Source organism: Xenopus laevis, chromosome 7S (genome assembly GCF_017654675.1).
Source record: "Xenopus laevis strain J_2021 chromosome 7S, Xenopus_laevis_v10.1, whole genome shotgun sequence".
Lineage (NCBI taxonomy): Eukaryota > Metazoa > Chordata > Amphibia > Anura > Pipidae > Xenopus > Xenopus laevis.
This window is the reverse complement of record NC_054384.1, coordinates 28,962,015-28,982,039: the sequence shown is the minus strand read 5'-3', so window position 1 is coordinate 28,982,039 and position 20,025 is coordinate 28,962,015. Positions and strand designations below refer to the sequence as shown.

At 39.1% G+C, this 20,025-nt stretch overlaps 1 protein-coding gene across 6 annotated transcripts in view; it reads right to left on the bottom strand.

Moving 5' to 3' along the window:
* Window positions 1-20,025, bottom strand: part of pdlim1.S (PDZ and LIM domain 1 S homeolog) — a 41,192-nt gene that overhangs the window by 7,844 nt on the left and 13,323 nt on the right. For 2 of the 6 annotated variants that reach the window (XM_041570431.1, XM_041570432.1), the window contains exons 2-5: window positions 15,785-15,936; window positions 9,731-9,815; window positions 4,270-4,340; window positions 2,850-3,158 (exon numbers count right to left, since the gene is read on the bottom strand). In XM_041570431.1, coding sequence (XP_041426365.1) covers window positions 2,850-3,158; window positions 4,270-4,340; window positions 9,731-9,815; window positions 15,785-15,936 — 617 coding nt within the window. Of the gene's footprint in view, window positions 1-2,849; window positions 3,159-3,851; window positions 4,169-4,269; window positions 4,341-4,591; window positions 4,786-9,730; window positions 9,816-15,784; window positions 15,937-20,025 lie in introns of those variants that run through there. The other 4 variants (XM_041570433.1, NM_001088957.1, XM_041570435.1 and 1 more) reach the window with 3 other exon arrangements.

The window sequence follows — 20,025 nt, the reverse complement described above, 5'->3', positions numbered from 1 at the left end:
TGTTTGTTCATGGTGCATTTCTAATTTATGTTCATTATTGTGGTTGTTCACCCTCTTGGTCACCTTCCTACATTTGCTGGGATTGCTATCAGCACAGCTGCACCAGTTAAGGCCCTGTACTCCTACAGAGTCTACTCTAATAAGGTATAGAGACCCAAATTACAAAAAGATCCTTATCCGGAAAACCCCAGGTCCCAAGCATTCTTGATAATAGATCCCATACCTGCACTAATTACTTCTCTTTTTATTCAGACGTCTTCACCAGGCCCGGACTGGCAATCTGTGGGTTCTGGCAAATGCCAGAGGGGCTGCTGTATGTTTCCATAGAACGTTACTATACAGTGGGCTGGTAGGGGGCTTTTTGGGCCTCTGTGTACTTGAAATGGCAGGGCCTATTTTGACTCCCAGTCCAGGCCTGGTCTTGTCTTCACCTATACAGCTTTCAGCCTCTCATATAAACCAATGGCAAGTTTCTAGCTTAAACCATACCAACCTGGTAGCTGCAGAAATGTGCAGACCTGTTGAACCAAAAGTTACTATGTTAAAATCCATTACATCCTTAGAATATTTTGTCTATGTTGTCAACACCTAGAAATTGTTATTGCTATTACTGCACATTTTATAGGAGACAGACAAGCTCTTTCAGTGTAATATAGAAATGCTCCGAGAAATATGCCATAATCAACCCCCTCCTGTTCCATGCATACCAATAAAAAAACATACATTCAAAATTAAAAGTATGTGGCATACAAAACCTCCAAACAGTAAAACCAAATGCATGCAGGAAAACAAACCGCCCATGCTGTAATGTCCTGAGCAGGAATGAAACAAGTGCCACATGCCTGGCCTCTAATGAATGATTTCCTTCTTGGATAAAACACCATGTGCTGCTACATGTAAATCTGATGGGCAGGGAGGGCATTTACAGAAGAACTAAACCCTAAAAATGAATATGGCTAAAACTGCCATGTTTTATATACTGAACTTATTGCACCAGCCTAAAGTTTCAGCTTGTCAATAGCAGCAATGATCCAGGACTTCATACTTGTCACAGGGAGTCACCATCTTAGAAAGTGTCTGTGACACTCACATGCTCAGTGGGCTCTGAGCAGCTGTTGAGAAGCTAAGCTTAGGGGTTGTCACAAATTATCAAGCAGAAAATGAGGTTGGTCTGTAATATAAGCTGATACTACAGGGCTGATTATTACATTTTGATGCTAATTGCACTGGTTTCTGTGCTGCCATGTAGTAATTATCTGTATTAATTACTTATCAGCCTTATATTGTGACATTTCTATTCTATGTGTACTGTATATTGTGAGTGGGTCCCTAAGCTCAGTAAGTGACAGCAGCACAGAGCATGTGCAGTGAATCAGCAGAAAAGAAGATGGGGAGCTACTGGGGCATCTTTGGAGACACAGATCTATACTGCTAAAGGGTTGTGGTTGCCTTGGGCTGGTACAGAAGCCCAAAACATAATGTAAACATTTATAGCTACTTCTGTAGTTTAACTTTCCTTGTCCTTTAAGCATCTGCTGGAAACTTCTCATTGCCTTCAATTCATAAAATACATGTGTATTTGAGGTCTAACTCTGGCATACTGAAATGGAGACCAACTGCAAAAAAATATATCCCTACCAAAGGTTACAGGAACCTATGTTTAATTTTTAAATGGTACAAGCAAAAATAATTTAAAAAAAAAAAAAAGAAATAAATAACAATTCTGGGAAGAAGACCTCTTCTATAAGCAGCTCACTAGAATTTCAAGATCTGATAAGCAAGATGTAAAAGCCTTTCAACATTTGTCCAAATGCAACTCTTTTGCCAATGCAGAAAAGCGCCAATTCTTTGGCATCAAATAGAATTAATCATTTTTTGGGCAAAAGCTTTCGTTTTTTATACCATGTTGATATGTGCGCATTTATCCCACAGCAATAAACAGTAAAATCCATGCTGCTGTGCCAGTTTAATAATCATGCTTCAGTGGGCTTCTTTTTGACAATAATACTTTGTTATGCCAGTGGTCACAAAGAGGAGCTGATTGTGTAACACAATCCATTTATTTTAAAGGGGAACTATTGAAAATGAAAATTTAATATAGGCTTCATCATACTGAAATAATAAACTTTCTAAATCCAATCAATTAAATATTCTGCATCTTTTCTGAAATAATCAAGTTTATCTTCACTATCCCTCTATCTGTTTCTCTTCATTCTGTCTTCATGCAGCAGTTGGGTGTCAGAGAGTCATTGACAGTTAGATCGAATATATTTTATAGGGGGGCTTTATTTCCTAGCAGATGAATTAGAACTCACTCAAATAACAGATTCCACTACAAACACATCTAATAAAATAACTGCCTTTTGCACAAATCCTGTATGTAGAGAGACATGATGTATGGTGATTTCAGTACAGTGAGCTCTAATACATCTTTTATATGAAATATTGGATCTAACTGTGAATGACTATCTGACACCCAACTCTTGCATGAAGAGAGAATGAAAAGAAACAATGCTGAGAGGGGGATCGTGAAGATAAACTTGATTATTTCAGAAACAGCACAGAATTTTTAATTGATTGTATCTAGAAAGTTTCTTATTTCAGTATGCTGAAGCTTTCATTTTTGCAATAGATCCCCTTTAATAAACATGATGTTTTCTCGCATCAGATTAAATACACATCTCCCAACGCTACTGCATTCTGTGTGGGATGCCAAACTACTCTATAGTGATGCCATGCATTGTTAGGTGAATGAAAGTGGATGGGGGAGATCGGGTTGAGATGCCATCAAGCAGTGTCAATGGTTAACACACGTGCACTGTGCTGGATTTCCTTCTGCCCAGTGTTACCTGGTATAAGATGGGTTAAAGGATGATATCTGCCCATGCAGAGTATCCATAATGTTTTCCTGTGAATAGAGCTGTAAGGGGGAGTTAAACTGGACGTGCATGACTTTGAGACCAGGAACATCAACCTCCACTGGGCTGCTGGGACAGATCTGAGCTGCTTGTTTGAGTCCTTCGGGAAGCACACGCACTTGGCTTGGGATGGAGGAGGTACTGTGCCTCCTTTGCAAAGAGGTTGAGGTGCTACGTGACTGGAGAGGGTTATAGACTGAAGAAAGAGGAGCTTTAAACATGGCAGAAGGAGACAAGGGACTACAGATCAGTACAAAGTCAGAGTTAAGGCAAGAAGATGATAAAAAGGAAAAGGGAAGGAAATGAAAAGATTAATTATGAACAAACAGCTGTGTGTCTCAGATACTGCAAACATATCAGCACACGCTCCTAGCTTCATTAACTGTTCCAAAGTGAAAGGGCCGAGGGAAACTTGAAATAGAATTACTCATTCCCACTAGTGCTCCTGTCAGTACATGGGATCCAATGCATGACTGCCAATGAACGGGCATAAAAATGGAACCGATCTGTCTACACTAAACGGCCCATGATTTATTGTGTATGCACTGTTTCTGCATTGATGCCTTTGAAATGTGCTCTAGTTGGATTTAACACTCAAGCCCAATGCACTGGGACTGTAACAAACAACATATTTGTTTTGCCGGCAAAACCTAAATGGCTGTACAATCACCAAACTTCGTTTATGCATCCAATCAGCACACAGATCAAATGGTCCGATTCTGTAAGATCTGGGAATTCACGAAAATGGCTAAACAGCATTTTAGTTGACCAGAGAAATGGCTAGAATGGGGCGGCTATCTGTAGCTGCTATCAATTCTGTGGAAGACTCATCCAGGCACTGAGATGTTCCTAGAATATTACGTTGCTGTGAACGTCCAATTGTCCTAACATTCTTCAAACTGCCTAACTGAAGCTTATTTTTGAATAAAGTACCTCTCATAAATAGCAGAGCCCTTGCTGTGATCAGTGGGAAAAGCTGTACACCACCCAATGCAGTCATTTTTATATCCGTTCATAAGCGCTGGATCCAACTTTTGTCAGTATTGTAACTGACCTGTGGGTACTTGTCCTGGGCAAAAATGAATTCACACAAAGTTCACTATTATAATAAAAAATGGCGTAAGGGATAATTTTAATGGCTAGACTAGTAGATTGGCTAGAAAAACATTTTCTAAAGACGAGGCCTATATAACTTGCCTCAGGATTTTTATTATGAACGTAAATAAAAGGATTTCCTTTAAACTATGGGGTTATAAATGTCTTAATAACTAGTCCATATGCTGCTGATTATATATATATATATATATAGGCTATATTATACTGGAAGACGATGATATTAATATGTAAGCACCTGATGGAACCTGTCGGAGATTTTAGTGGCTGGTAAGTCATGCTGAAAGCACGCTGAAATTGCACTGGTCTCTGGTAAATGAAAAGACACATGGTTAGTTTTCTGTAAAAGGAGCACTCGAAGAGATTCCGACAAGCGAAGTTTACATATATTCTTCAAACTGAACATAAAGAGGTGAAATTATTATAGACTCGTATCTCTATGGAGATCATGGTGAAAACCTTCCCAACCTTTATGCATACTAAGTGGATATCGACTGACCATACTCATGATATCATTTAGGAGGTCTGTTCAGGACACTGGAGCAGACTGAGATACTTACGCTTTGCTTGGTACTTGGGCAACGGGAGTTGATTTGCTCTCCAGAGCAGTATTGAAGTTCTGTATGTTGTCAGAAGAATAGAGGCCGGCTGGGTTGTTGTACTGAGCAGTGATCACTTTGGGGGTGCTGGAAGCTGAGGCAGCAGTGAACGGCAAAGCACTTCGATTATGTGCACTTCCTATTTGTTTTAATTCCTGCATGCAAGGGGACCAGAAGGAAAATCAGAAGTGTCTCTAACATGCACGTGGGATGTGACACATCAGCCAGAACACATGCCATGCAACAAACATCAAGAGTATGGATAAATAGAAGTACTACCAGATTTACAGACTGAATACCAAAACGTTATCTTCAGCCAACTGAATGTAATGCCTAGCTTTTAACAATTACAGAGAATATGTATAGCAGATATGCAGTGGTGTTATTAATTTTAGGGCCCCAAACATATTCAGAGGTTGCTTTATTTTACCAATATATGTTGAAATTGCTCATTATTTGGATTCATGGGGCCCCTATACCTCCTGGGCACCCTGGAGTTGCAGGGTCTGCTTCCTCTATAGTTACACCCCTGCAGATATGTATGAGGAACAGCATAAAGCCAGTCTGATCAGCTCATGCCCTTGCTGTTCTGCTATATCCCAGAAGGTGAGCATCGGATCTCTAGGAAAGCTAAAGGTGACCATACATTGGGCCACCAGTATGATTCTCCAACTGCTCAGTTCAAGGTTCAAATGGATGGTTACTGTACAATGGGCCGTACAGTCATATTGTTCTATTCATTCCGCCCAATCATACAAGAGACTGGAACAGCAGGACGGGAAGAGCAGCTGGTGATCAACTTCACTTCATTTCAATGGAAAATTCCCATCCGGACAAACAATCCTTAAAGGGGAACGATCGTTGAAAATTTAGTATAAGCTTCATCATACTGAAATAAGAAACTTTCTAAATAAAATCAATTAAATCATGCAACAGTTGGGTGTCAGGTATTCATTGGCAGTTAGATCCAATATATCTGTTGGGAGGCTCCGTTTGCCTAGAAGATGTATTAGAGCTCACTCTAATAAAATCCACCAGAAACCCTGTCTCTCTACATGCAGGATTTGTGCCAAAGTCAGATTTTGTGTATACTGGAATCAGTTATTTGAGTGAGCTCTAATTCATCTGCTAGGAAAGGAAACCCCCCTATAAGATATATTGGATCTAACTGTAAATGAAGATCTGACACCCAACTGCTGCATAAAAGCAGAATGAAGAGATCCAGATGCGGAGAGAGGAATAGTGAAGATAAACTTGATTATTTCAGTGTGATGAAGCTTACATTAAATTTTCATTTTTGCGAGTTCCCCTTTCATCCACCAGGATTGCATATTATCTGTCTAAACAGCTTATTGACTAGTTCAAATCAGTAAAACTCCCCAACCAAATTTGATTATGCATGGCCTAGCTAGTTTTATAGGCAAAATGCTACTCTTCCCAGGAATATTGAGAACAATTTCTGTAATTGTTGTTGTTTGAATAAGTATAGCTGAGTCTACATAATGTTTGTTTTGGGCAGGCCAGGCCAAGAAATGCTGGTTTGTAAGTATATTATGCCTTAACAGAAGGTACACCGTATTCAAAATCATCTTTCTCATTTTGTTAATGGGGTCCAATGTTCCCTTCTTTTTGGCTGTGTGCTCAACAATTATACTTTGTGTGCACTTTTCTTTCACTTTTTTGCACAAAGAAGTGTATGGTAGAACATGAAATAAGTACCCCTGAGTACAGAAGTATTCACAGTGATTGAAGTGTGCCCATCATGGCCATTATAGCTACAAGCCTTACATGGATAATATCAGTTTCCACAAGAATAATAGAAACAATTCTTTAGATGTGAGGTAATGCCGGCTCCAGCACACAAACAATAGTCGTGTTATGGCTTGTGTGTGTGAGCACACTCTTATCACAGCTAATGCGCACTAACACACCCAGTGCTGATGTGCAATCACATCCCGTCTCTCTGGAAACAGATCAACAAGCACAAACACTGACTTCAAATGAAACTTAGAGGAGAACCGTCTAGAAAGGAAGGGCAGCTCTTCAAACGTCACACTCTCGTCATGTTTTATAAGTGATTTTAGATCCTGGTTATGACAATCCCATGCTGACTCTTTGTTTTCTAAATGCCGTCACAAACACTGTGCACCACCAGGATTTGCCAACTGCATGAGTAGACTCTGGAGCATATGGAGTCTGTGGGTTGATGTCTCATAACTGTGACAAATGCAATAATGTGAGCACTGCTCAGTATGTATCCAGCTTAGCTTTGTAAACGTATGGTGTGTAATGTACATGCAACCCTACCCTTGGCCATACACACAAAAAAGATTGCATTCCCAATGACAGGAGAGTTTTGCAAGACTTGGAAGGGCTCTAAAGGAAGAACTCATGATATTGGAGACATCCTCAATGACTATGTTTTTACACACAACACTATCCAAAGACTGTGGGGTCTGTTTAATTCATTCATAATTACTAAAATAATTAAAGGAACAGTTCAGTGTAAACATAAAAACTGTGTAAAATAAAAAATGTTTCTAATATAGTAAGTTTGTCAAAAATGTAATCTATAAAGGCTGGAGTGAGCAGATGTCTAACATAGAACAGAACACTACGTCCTGCTTTTCAGCTCTCTAACTCTGAGTTAGTCAGCGACTTTAAGGGGGGTCACATGGGACATAACAGTGAGTTTGCAATTGATGCTTAGCATGCAGTTCAGATTCAAAAGCAACAGTTATAACCCATGTGCCCCCCCCTCAAGTCACTGATTGGTTACTGTCTGGTGGAAACCAAAAGAGCTGCAAAGCAGGAAGTAGTGTTCTGGCTATTATATTAGACATTCAGTCGCTCCAGCCTTTATACATTACATTTTTGGCTAACTAACTATATTAGAAACATTTTTTATTTTGCACAGCCTATCCATTTACCCAGTTTTTATTTTTATACTGAACAATCCTTTAAAGTGTACAAGCAGCAAAAGCAAAGAAAAGTTCTCTATCCCTTCCTGTAGTGCAAAGTATGTCCAGAATGTGACTTTCTGCTGGGACTACAAAAACAGCTGCTGTTGAAGGCCAATCCACCGTAGACACTCCCCCAAACGGAAACCCATTTTGGTAGGAGCTACTTTGCACTGCATACACACATGGGTGCTCATATATCAGTTGCCACAATAGCTTGAATGGTTAAAATTACAAAACAATGTAGTAGAAACATAGACCCAAAAGAATATATGTTCATCACTAGTGATGGACGAATAAATTCAGCAGGTGCAAATTCACAACGAATTTGCACGTTTCTCCGGCAAGGAATAAATCTGAAAAATCCATCAAGTAAAAAAAATTTCAGTGCGCGTCAGAATAGTTGTGCACATATAAATTGTCTTTAAAGCATTTGGACAAACTAAGCGCACATATAAAAATTGTCGCGGGCATCAAATTTGACGCACATCAAAATTATTTTGACGCCCATGGACTTCAATGCATTTAGTGAAAATTCGCCCATCACTATTCATCACAATTGCAAAACTAGCCAGTGTGCATGCCCAAATTCTGTGATGTGTATACTATATTTGTTACACGTGCACAAAAACATGCTGGGAGTTCATATACTGTATGCTGCAATTAGTGAAAGGGCAGAGCAGAGGGTTGGCGTGAGACCATTCTCCATCAGGGCATGCATGATGGCATTACAATAAATGCAAAGAACGGATAAAATGAGCAGTGCAAGGTGCTGTGCCCCCGTGCCTTAACAGGGTTAAATTAGGGTCAAATTGAAGGTATTCTGTAATTAACAGATACATCAGTCTATAAATATATATATATATATATATATATATATATATATATATATATATATATATATATATATATATATATATATATATATATATATATATATATATATAAAGCTGTTACTGTGTCCTCAAAGTTCTCTCATTCCATGTACAGAAAGACCATGGGGATAAATGGGGAAAAAGTTAGAAAATAAAAACACAGATTGGTTGCTATGGTTAACTGCACTGCTGGGTTTTATGATTGTTTGTAATTCAGCCCCCTCTCTTATGTTTTAATCAGGCATTGCATAGTGTATAGAGTTTGTTCAGTAAGGGATGAGCAACCAGTAGCCTTTTAGACATGTCACTCAGCAACAGCGTCCAGTTTTAAGCAGCTAGTGGGGTATATATTATATCATTTATGTGAAGGTATGGAGGGGTGTGTGTTTGGATAATGAATAATAAAAAATTAAAATGCAAATTGTCTCAGAATATCACTCTCTACATCACACTAAGAGTTCATTTAAAAGTAATCGTATAACTCTTGTATAATATGTGGACTTGGATGTCCCATCCTCAAAGATAAGACCTAGTGGGTTTATAAAATAAAATATCCTAATGAGGTTATGTAATAAATGGTCTTAAGTTTGCAACCTATCTAGAAGTCCATAGCAACCAACGTTTGCTGGTAAACTGCTTGAATTCAAACATCAGAGCAAACATCAGCTTCGTTGCAATGGGTTGTTAGATGTGGGCAAACAAAAGACTTTATTACATTAGCCGGTACGTTTGCCCAGCTGCAGTAACCCATCGCAACCAATCCGCAGGTCAATGATCACTTGTTAAATTACAAATATCCAAGGGGAGATATGCTTTACACAGCTGTGTCATATATAAACATTGCTGTGCAGGACACACACAAAGAGTCTAACTATAACACTGTGCCAGCTTTTTGTCATCAGACATGGCAGCTCAGTCCCTGGAGGAATCTCTATCCAAATCAGAAGAGTGACTCTGAATAGAACAGGAGCATTGTGTATTGTCAAGTGTGTGGTTGGCTCTGAAGGAGAATGGTGGTGCTGTTAGGTTTGGTCTGGGTTAGCTCTGAGCAAATCAAGAAAGTATTTGTGGGCACTGATATAGAAGAGAAGCCCCTGTGCCATATTGAAGGGGGTGAAGAGAAAGCCACATTGCCATGCAGCTGAGCACTGATACAGTGTGTATACGGCTGCTTTTATTCCTGCATAACTGAAGAGCTAGGAATTTATAGCAATTTCTACATAAAGCTGTCAGGACAGTAAGTGAAACGGGAAGGACGTGATTACCTGTGGGTTACTTGCTAAGTTCATCTTATATGGATTTGGTTTTCCATCTTCAGAGGCAAGAGGAGACCATATTTTCGATTCAGCCCTGAAAACAATCAGAAAGAGTTGTTACAATCCCTGCAATTAGATGATGTTGATAGAAAGTTGCTTCTAGATTTGCTGAACACGTGACTGGCAGCTCATGACCTGTGTTGTACAGTTTGACCAGATACCAGAGTATAATAACTCTGCATGAAGTTCCTTATATTTAATCAGCATGGCCATAGTATGTGGCCAAGTCATGCTCTGATAAACTTCAATCACTCTTTACTGTTGTACTGCAAGTTAGAGTGATATCACCCCCCTCCCTTCTTCCCCCCAGCAGCCAAACAAAAGAACAATGGGAAGGTAACCAGATAGCAGCTCCCTAACACAAGATAACAGCACTCAATAGTAAAAACCCATGCCCCACTGAGACACATTCAGTTACATTGAGAAGGAAAAACAGCAGCCTGCCAGAAAGCATTTCTCTCCTAAAGTGCAGGCACAAGTCACATGACCAGGGGCAGCTGGGAAATTGACAAAATGTCTAGCCCCATGTCAGATTTCAAAATTGAATATAAAAAAATCTGTTTGCTCTTTTGAGAAATGGATTTCAGTGCATAATGCTGCTGGAGTAGCACTAATAACTGATGCGTTTTGAAAAAAACATGTTTTCCCACAACAGGATCCCTTTAAAGGGGACTTGGGACGTCTTGGGCACCCCTGATTTAAGGTTGACAGTTGTAGGGGACTCAATGCCTCTAACTTTTGGGGTGCTGCAGGATGCTTCAAATCAGCCACATCCTTATTGGGGAGGGCAAAAATGCTTACAATTGCAAACATGCAACAATGCAAGATTTAGGGGCAGATCTACTAAAATTCAAACTATAGAATAATGAAGTATTCCCAGCACTTTAATTGTACAGGAGAATGACCATCTTTTTATTGCTCTTTTTGGTCATTAGGAAAACAGCGCACTTTGGAGTTCAGCATGTAGCCTTCACAAAATCAAGTGCCCAACAAGCTTTGCAGTAAATGGATTGAAATGAAAATAATCTGAAAATTATTGTCGTTCCTTAAAGAAGAAGGGTTCATAAAATCAGCCATAAAAACTCCCTAAACTGAGCCCATAAGTTAATGAAATGTTCTAGCCTTTATGCTCCCTTATAAAAAGAAAGTATGTACCAAAGTTATGTGGCCCACTCAAGCCTTGCGTCCCTGAGCCGGTTCCTTTTTATAAGCTAAGGAGGGCAAAGAAAGCAATGGCAATAAACTAGTAAAACGTAGATTGAAAAATAAAAGACACACATTCATCAAGTTCATAGTTTTTATGCCGAACTGCTGGTTAACCCAGAGGTAGGCAGAAAACATTTGAGAAGCCTATCCAATTTGTCACAGAGGGGGAAAGCTGGTCATACACCTGCTACTTTGGCAAGGTGACCAACAATTGTATTATTATTCAAATTGGTCACCCACATGTTGAACAAAATTGAGTTAATACCCGAGATAAGTCAGACAGGCCAATAGTTTGCCCCTGTATACAACCCCAAGTTGGCAGATAATATTGGCACTTGTATAGCCAGAACTAATCTCCTTGAATAGCTGTGTAACACTAATTTATACAAACTGAAATAGAGTAGCAGAGGGTACACACTTTGTATGCCCTAGTTCCTAGGAGGGACAACATGCTTTTGGAAGGCTAAACGTGTTTCGATGCTGGAATCTGGGATTGCTTCTGAGGAAGTGGCGAGAGGTCACAAAACCTATGAGCGTTTGATTTACAGTTCTGTGTTGGGATGATTTGGATTTGTTTAAAGGAGAACGAAAGGTTAAAACTAAGTAAGGCTTATAAGAAAGGTCCATCTAAATATACCAGTAAACCCGCAAAGTAGTGCTGCTCTGAGTCCTCTGTCAAAAGAAACACTGCATTTCTTTTCTTCTATTGTGTACACATGGGCTTCTGTATCAGACTTCCTGCCTTCAGCTTAAACCTCATTGCCCTGGGCAAGAGCATGCTCAGTTTGTTCCTCTTCCCCCCCCCTTCTCTACTGTAATCTGAGCCCAGAGCAGGGAGAGACTCATGCAGGAAGTGATGTCACACCACATTTATACTGCAGATCCTATCCTAAACAAACAGAGAGTTTCTAGAGCTTTTTACTCAGGTATGGTAAAACATTCTACAGAATAAATATAGTATTCTAGCTTGCACTATTGCAGCTAATCTATTGGCAATAAAATGCCTCCATAGCTTTCCTTCTCCTTTAAAGATGAACTATTAAAGGTGATATTTTATCAATTTTTCTGCTCCCTCTGATTGGTCGGTGTTTTTTGACCAATGCATCTATGTGTGTGCCTGAGGGGGGCAGGCTATACATGAAGCACGAGGAGAGCAGAGGTGATTGGGGTAGTTGCTCCCTCTTCTAATGATTTGGACTGGAATCTGGGATAAGAATGAGCAAGCCAAACCAAAAAAAATAAAAAAAAATGAAGAAAGAATGAAGCCTTTGTCATAACTTTATTGGCTAAGAGCTGGCAGCAAAGCAAAACAGAGTTGCTAAACCAGTTAGAAAGTAACTGCCAGCTAAACACAGGAATGGGGATTTCATTGGACTATTGCTTATCGAGTTAAACCCACATGAATTGCCATACCATACACTACAGCTGAAGAGTGTTCTTTTTGGCAATAACCTCCATGGGCAGAGCTTAAATAGAGCAAATGGCCAATGGTTGTGGTGGGGATGGGCTTGCCGCAATGTTATGAACAATATATTGTTATATAAAACAATAAGAAAGCCCCCAGAATCTGGTTGTCGCAGTAAGCATTGTAGTACTGCCATTTATATGTTGCACCAACCCACCATACCTGTTACTCACAACAAAAATCTCACGCTTCAGTTAGATAGTCCAAGGTTCAGCCAGTATGTTGCCAGGTTTTTTCTGTTTCAGACTTTGCCAGAATCAGTTTGTATAAACTAATGCAGCTCAGAATGAAGAAGCGATTGATATTTTGATCTGTTATCAAAAGCAGTTCATCTAATGAGCTTGAAAAATGCTTATTTATTTTCAAAATAGTCCAACTGATTTTTCTGATGATAGAGTGTCTTTATTATAGAAACTGCCTGCAATAGCAATAAAAATCCCCATGAAAAAGGACTATTAATATTCCGATTGTAAACTAAAGTGACAAATGACAGTAGGCAGGAATGTGAGGGAAGGGAATATTAGGAATTGTTTATTTGTTACGAGACTGAGAATGCTGCTCAGTGCCAACTGCTAAACAAGATTTCCCAGACTCCAGTTAAAAATAAATGATGTATAAACAGACTGTCCTATCACTAATGCTATAGTAAAGGGCAACTACAGCCCTAAGTAACAACCCAGTGGTAACTAGTTTACTTCCCAGGTCTGTAGAGCACTCACTAACTGACTAGATCATAGCCAGTCATTCTCTTGCTGCCTCCAGGCAAAACCAGGGATTTGGAATGCAGGCTAAACTGTATTACATGAAAAGAGGATTTATCTTCAGTTAGAACAGATAGGATGCATAACTGTAGGAGATACTCAGAAATAAAAATGCAATAGATATATTGGTTGATGGAGACAATGTTTAACTTTTATGTCAGGTTGCTAGAGAAAGACAGCTGGGAAAATTAGTATGAGAAAAATAATAATATGAATACATTCTATACAGTCTATTGTGTGGTTGCTTGGGTGAGCACGGAGGAATACAGAATAATATAAGACCAGTTGCAACGTTGTTTAGATTGATCTTGTGTGACAGTCCCGCATAAATGTATTGCTACAGGCTTTCAGGTCCCAGCTTTAGGATTGGACATGGTCAAATCATATGCTATCAAGTACTGACAGAGACCCGGAAAATGTATTTCCTTTGCTCTCAACAGGAGGAAAAAATAACTTATTTATGAATTATGAGGTGAGAACTAACAGTCCGCCAGCTTGCTTCACATCTCGAGAAAATTCCTTTTGTGGCCATTAAATCCTAACTAATTTAAGAGCATTTTGCACTTTCAAAAATAATCCATGGTTTTTACGGGGCAGAAAATGTGATGTTTCTAAGCATTATCCAATCTATGAACGCACACATCAATGCTTTTACTAAATCAGCTGATTCTTATATACTGAGCTGTATTGTGTACTTATGTTAATAATTAACAGCTCATTGTACCAATACATCATCTCTTACCACCTTCTCTTCCAGCTAAACAAGCGGCTCTTGCTGAAAGGCCTTCATGTGTTAAATAATAGCATGTCTGGGGCAACCAGTCGTTTATATGGTTTTTCCAAATGTTGCTATTAACAGCAGTAATGTTGTGGGTGTGAGATTTATTAACGGCCAGCAACACATAACATAATTTTGAAAAGGTTTTAAGGGTGAGATCATATGTCTTTTTCTATTTGTAAACTTTGGGCAAATAAATATTCTCTCACTGCATATTAGTAATTTGACATTACAAAGACAACAACCTCAGCCGATGCATTCTCCTCAGATAGCCATGGTTCCAGAACTTTAATATTTATATGGGGCTTTTCAGCTGGCTGGATATAATCAGAATCCAGAGCAGAGGGAACCCAGCTGAGTTTGGCCCAGAGAGGGGGCCTGCTGTGCAGAGAAAGAGGCACAAGTCCAGAATACAGGGCCACTGGTGAGAAATAATGCCAATATAGAACTCATGACACGGGGAGGCCAATTTATCAAAAGGTCGAATTTTTTTTAATTTGAATATACTCAAAATTCGACGGGGATGTTCTTTCATAAAAAATTTGAATGTCTTAATATTCGATCTAATGGTTCCAACACAAGCATTCAAATTGTATTTGATTCGTACGAATTGCGTTTAAAAAAAACTGTCAGGAAGGCTATTAACATCTTTAAACAGATCTCTGCCATTGACTTGTACACGAACTAGGCAGGTTTTAGGTGGCAAATATTCTAATTAGGAATGTTTCCATGGTCGAGGTGGGATAAATCTCACATTCAAATTTACATTCGAATACTGGGATTGTTGGAATTTTGACAATCGTAAATTCTAATTTACTATTCGACCTTTAATAAATCTGCCCCAGAGTGTACAGGACTGTATTATGCTGCCAAGAACCAGTTATAGAAGTATACTTTATCCTGCGACCTAGAAGAAAACCTGCTTTTCTGCTTTCTTTCTCTGTACAGCCTGTGACTGCTAATCATATATTTGTGTGGCATGTAACAGAGTGAGGACTTATTCTAATATGTTCCATTAGTAAAATAAACCTAATGATATGTATATGTATGATAACTGGTTTCCAGTGCTGAATTGGAAATTTTCATAAATTAAGATGTTCCTGCCGAAGAACAGGTATAGCATAAACAAAGGATAACTCTGACTATTCCTTCTGTGTTACTGATTGATGCAGCTAAAGGAGGCAAGGTGATAAGGACTTCTATAAAACCAATATTGTATTCTTTGGGGCTGAACTTTTGCATCCGCATCCAAGTTTTCATGTAGAGAAGTTCTCTAGAGCCACATCATCTCACAAGACAGATGCCAAGAGTTGGTACTTCGGGTCATGAGGCTAATGCTGGGCTTTGCCGACACAAGTCACAATTCTGGGTTCTGTATTTCAGCAACAAATTGAAAACATATACAGACCCTGGTCTAGTTGCAATTTTTTCTCCTGCTGTTGAACTATACATTCCATTGTTAGTGTAAGAGTTTGACATGTGGATTTAAGATGGGTTTCAGATACTAATCCCATCCAAGCCTGTTTGCTCAGTGTCCTCAACCCTCTTTCTTTGGTTTCTGGATGATACACCGCAGGTCCTAATGAGCTACAGAGAGAATGTTATAGTGGCTGTCACGCTCCCTAGGACACTGTGTGATAGAATATTGATGAAGGTGACTATAAAACCTCAATATAGTATTGCATTGCCCACATTTTAGTAGATCTTAACAGCAGTAACATCCAAGAAAGTAAGAGTGATATTTTACACAGGATTCATCAGGTTTATATGAACAGAGAAGCAGACCGCCTTACCTGTTTATTGTGAGAATTAATTCATCTTCACAGCCCTTAATTTTATTCTGTGCTTCTAAATGAGTCATTCGATCTGTGTTTTCCCCATCAATAGCAATGACTACATCTCCGATACACAGATCCGCAACTGCAGCTTTGCTTCCTGGCATTACCTGGAATAATAAGAGCCAGTGAATACTTTACTACACAACATTCTTTTTATACAAAATGAATGAATACACTTTATTTCATAAGTGTGTTTTCTACAGTATGGCCAGGCGTCCTTACAGCTACTCACCTGCCATGAAATTTTGCTATAGTACATTGAATACAATGTGTGAATATAATAAATAATAATCAGAGCAAAACGCCAGTCTAGCCAAGTGTTGAACTTGCACAGGGCACAACCAGTGCACTACACCACTAAAACAGGATTTATGGTCACCACTTAGTTGTCATAGATCATAAAAATCTAATTTTACATGCAGTGATCCCCATACTTGTAAATTCTCTGGCGATTTGTTGGCTATGAAGTCTACTAGAAAATCAAATAAACATTAAATAAACCCAATAGGCTGGTTCTGCCTTCAGTAAGGATTAATTATATCTTAGTTTGGATCATGTATAAAGTATTACAGAGAAAAATAAAATCATTTTTAAAAATTTGGATTATTTGGATAAAATGGAGTCTATGGGAGGAGACAACTTTCGGGATAATGGGTTTCCGGGTAAAGGATCCCATAGCTGTACAGGGAACCAATTTTACATTCTCTGTGTATAAGTTTTCCCTAATTTTAAATCATATATTTGTTGTCTCCCTATATATTATGCATAATACATTTTCCTGAATTGACACTACTTTTTTTTGGTGCCCTGAAAAACATATAATGAGGATTCTACCGTAGATGGTTTTCTGCTTTATCAATGCATATGGTGTCAGAAAAAGCTGCAACAATAAAAAAATGATACATACGCCATGAATAATCAAGGAAAGGTTAATGCTGGTTTATATTTGGATTTAGGAATCTATTAAAAGCCAGCTTTGCTGAAAGAGGGAGGTATTCAAACCTGGTCTGTTAGTGGCCACCAGAGAGAAGCGCTCATTAACATTACTTTAACGAGCAATAGCCTTGTGATGGCGCCAGATATGAGACTTTTCATGGGACCTTACAGGCAGTATATAAATTGCTCTGTGTGTTGCGAACTGTATCGTATTCCTTTGTTCTTCCCACCCCATGCCTTGTTCAGACAGATTACTTACACCATGTCTGCATAACTTTAAATAGATTAGTCATCTCTAAAGATACAATTGTATCATAAAGGAGGTGCAGAGATATATTGCTTTGATAAGAAGACACACCAAGCCTAGCTTTTATCTTTGAGCAGTTCTCACAGAATACAACACACCTCTAAGCCAGGGCCAAAGAGGCAAACGTTCACTTTTCAGGGGGAAAAAAATAGTTCCAAAAAGTGTTTAAAATCCAGAAACCTTAAATTTTAGCATTATGCAGACTAGTCTAAAGGTGGCCATAGACATTCCACTTACGATCTTTCCACGAAAGATTATTCGTTTCAATACATACATGTATTGCTGAATCGTCAGATATACAGGCAGAAACAATACAATTCTACCTGTATCTGATGATTCAGCACCAACAATGGCCGATTTTCTGGTGCCTTCAAAAGGCACCCGATTGAAACTTTCTGACTGGCCGATCGACAAGCTGACTGATATCCAAGTCTTCTGCGGACATCGGTTGGCTCGTTTCCCGGCATACACGCAGCGAATATTGTCCGAAATTTAATTTTGTACGATATTATTGGTGCGTCTATGGCCACCTTAAGGGTCGATCAGGAACTCTGTCCGACCAATCAGCCCACAGGCCAATGAAGAGCATAACGGTGGCCATAACAATTACTATCTTTCCTGCGACCATTGGTCTACCCTTATCCAACGATTCAGCACCAATAGTGGCCGATGTTTGGGTGCCATCAAAACTTTCTGGCCAGCCCGATCTACGAGCCAACTGATATCCAAATCTTCTGCCATATTGGTCTTCTCATCAGCCACCATACACGCACTGAATATCGTACGAAACTTAAGTTTTGTATGATATTATTGGTACATCTATATTTAACAGTAGATGCATGGTGTAGCCAACATTTTATTGTTTTGATCATTCATGGGAAGGGCATAAATAATAATAAAAGTGTAGAGGAGAGTGTGATATGAATCCACAAATTCAGATATCCGTAGTACAAGGATATCGGCAGGCTACCATAAACATACCTATAATCATATGAAATGGATGATATTTTTGGTATGTGTATAGACGGCTTGAGTCATTCTGAACCTCTTTTCTTTCCATTGAGCTTGAGTAAATATGTGTTGTTAATAATAATAAAAATAACAGGGCTCCCCTTGTATCAGCAAAACACACTTTATACTAATTAATCAGAGTAATAGGTGCAACTGGGTGAAAAACAATATAGGCACAGGAACTTTATTATGGGGTTATTAGTTTTATACATATCTGCTTTTTATACTTCCTAATGCGGCCCATGATTTGTTTCGACTGCCATGCCACTCAGAGCAAACAAATTGTGATCTTCAATGGCGACACTGAAAACACTTTGTGCAGAGACAGTCTCTTGTTTGCAATAATTTCCCATTATTATAAGTAATCCCTGTGCTTTCAGCTGCTATCCCCCATGCAGGAAAAAGCAACATGGATGTACAATATGTTTTGGCTGCCAATGGTGGAAAACAGTCAGCTCGTTACAGTGATGCATGGAAAATCCTATGCATCCATCATTCAGCAAATGTTTTGGGCACCAGAACACCCACTGTGCCTCAGCCTAATTACCATAAGTTCCACACAATTCTATAATGGAAAACCATTTAAGGAAATTTGTCACAATGTTTTTTTTTCCCCTGAAAAAATACAGATACAAAACAACACTGCCCAGCGGTTTGAATGACAGACAAGATGAAAGGAAAAAAGTGTATGAACAAAAAAAATAAACAGAAAATAGCCACCCAGCCAGTTTCCTTTCTGGTTACAGGGGCCACAAGTGAGAGTAACACAAAATAAAAGCAAGAAGAATTAAAGGTGTTGTTGGAGCACTTAAGTATAAAATTCACTAGCTAGGCATATACAGTACACAGACGGATTGCGTTGGGCAATTTGGCTGATTTTGACTACATTTCCAAACATCTGGCTATTTAGGGTAAGGCCACACTGGGCGTTTTGGGGAGATTTGGTCGCCTGGCGACTAATCGCCTCGTCTTTACAGCGACCAATCTCCCCAAACACCTTCCCTCACTCTGCGCCGGCTAAAATGAAAAAAACGCCGGCGCTAATCACACGCGGCAGTTCGTTTTCCAAAGTCACTTGACGTTGCCTCACGAGGAAACTTCAGGCGACTTCCGAAAACCAATCACCGCTTGTGATTAGTGCCGGCGTTTTTTCATTTTAGCCGGCTCAGAGTGAGGGAAGGCGTTTAGGGAGATTGGTCGCCGCAAAGACGAGGCGATTAAACGCCAGGCGACCAAATCTCCCCAAAACGCCCAGTGTGGCCTTACCCTTAATGTCCTTGCTGAGAGTGGATGGCCATTTTCAAAAGAACCATTTCAGAGTATATTGGTCTGTAAATGTAATCCAACTGTGCCCCGCAGCTCCACCTAATTTATTCCCAAAAAATGTTATGTTTTAATAAATTGCTAAATGATGAACAACTGCAAATTGTGTCAGCATATCACGCTCCAGGCTGGTTGCAATGGCAGCTGCCACTCAAATAAGTAAACAGAAGTAGGTACATGAATAAAGCTGCCCAGTGCTAACATGTAAATGAATGTAATTAAACTAATTAAGCATTAATAAACACAGTAAAAAAAAATACATCAATTAAGCAAGTTACGGAATGCTTTAAAATAATATTTTAACAAACAGGAGACTTAAAACGAACTAAACTAGAGTTAGAGAATGAAGGGAAGGATATTAGGGCCCTTCCCATGTTGTGCTTACATGGGCACGCTCTGTTTGGAGCATTATATTTGACATGGCATAGCTTTATTGTGTTCACAATATAATATGAGTCAGCTCAATTCTTTCTGAGCAGTTTTGCTGTGCTCCTGATGACTTTCATTATAGTCAGGTAAAAGGTTCTTAAAGGGGTGGTTCACCTTCAAACAACTAGTTGGTTTCAGATAGATCACCAGAAACGATGACTTTTTCCAATGACTTTCTATTTTCTATGTG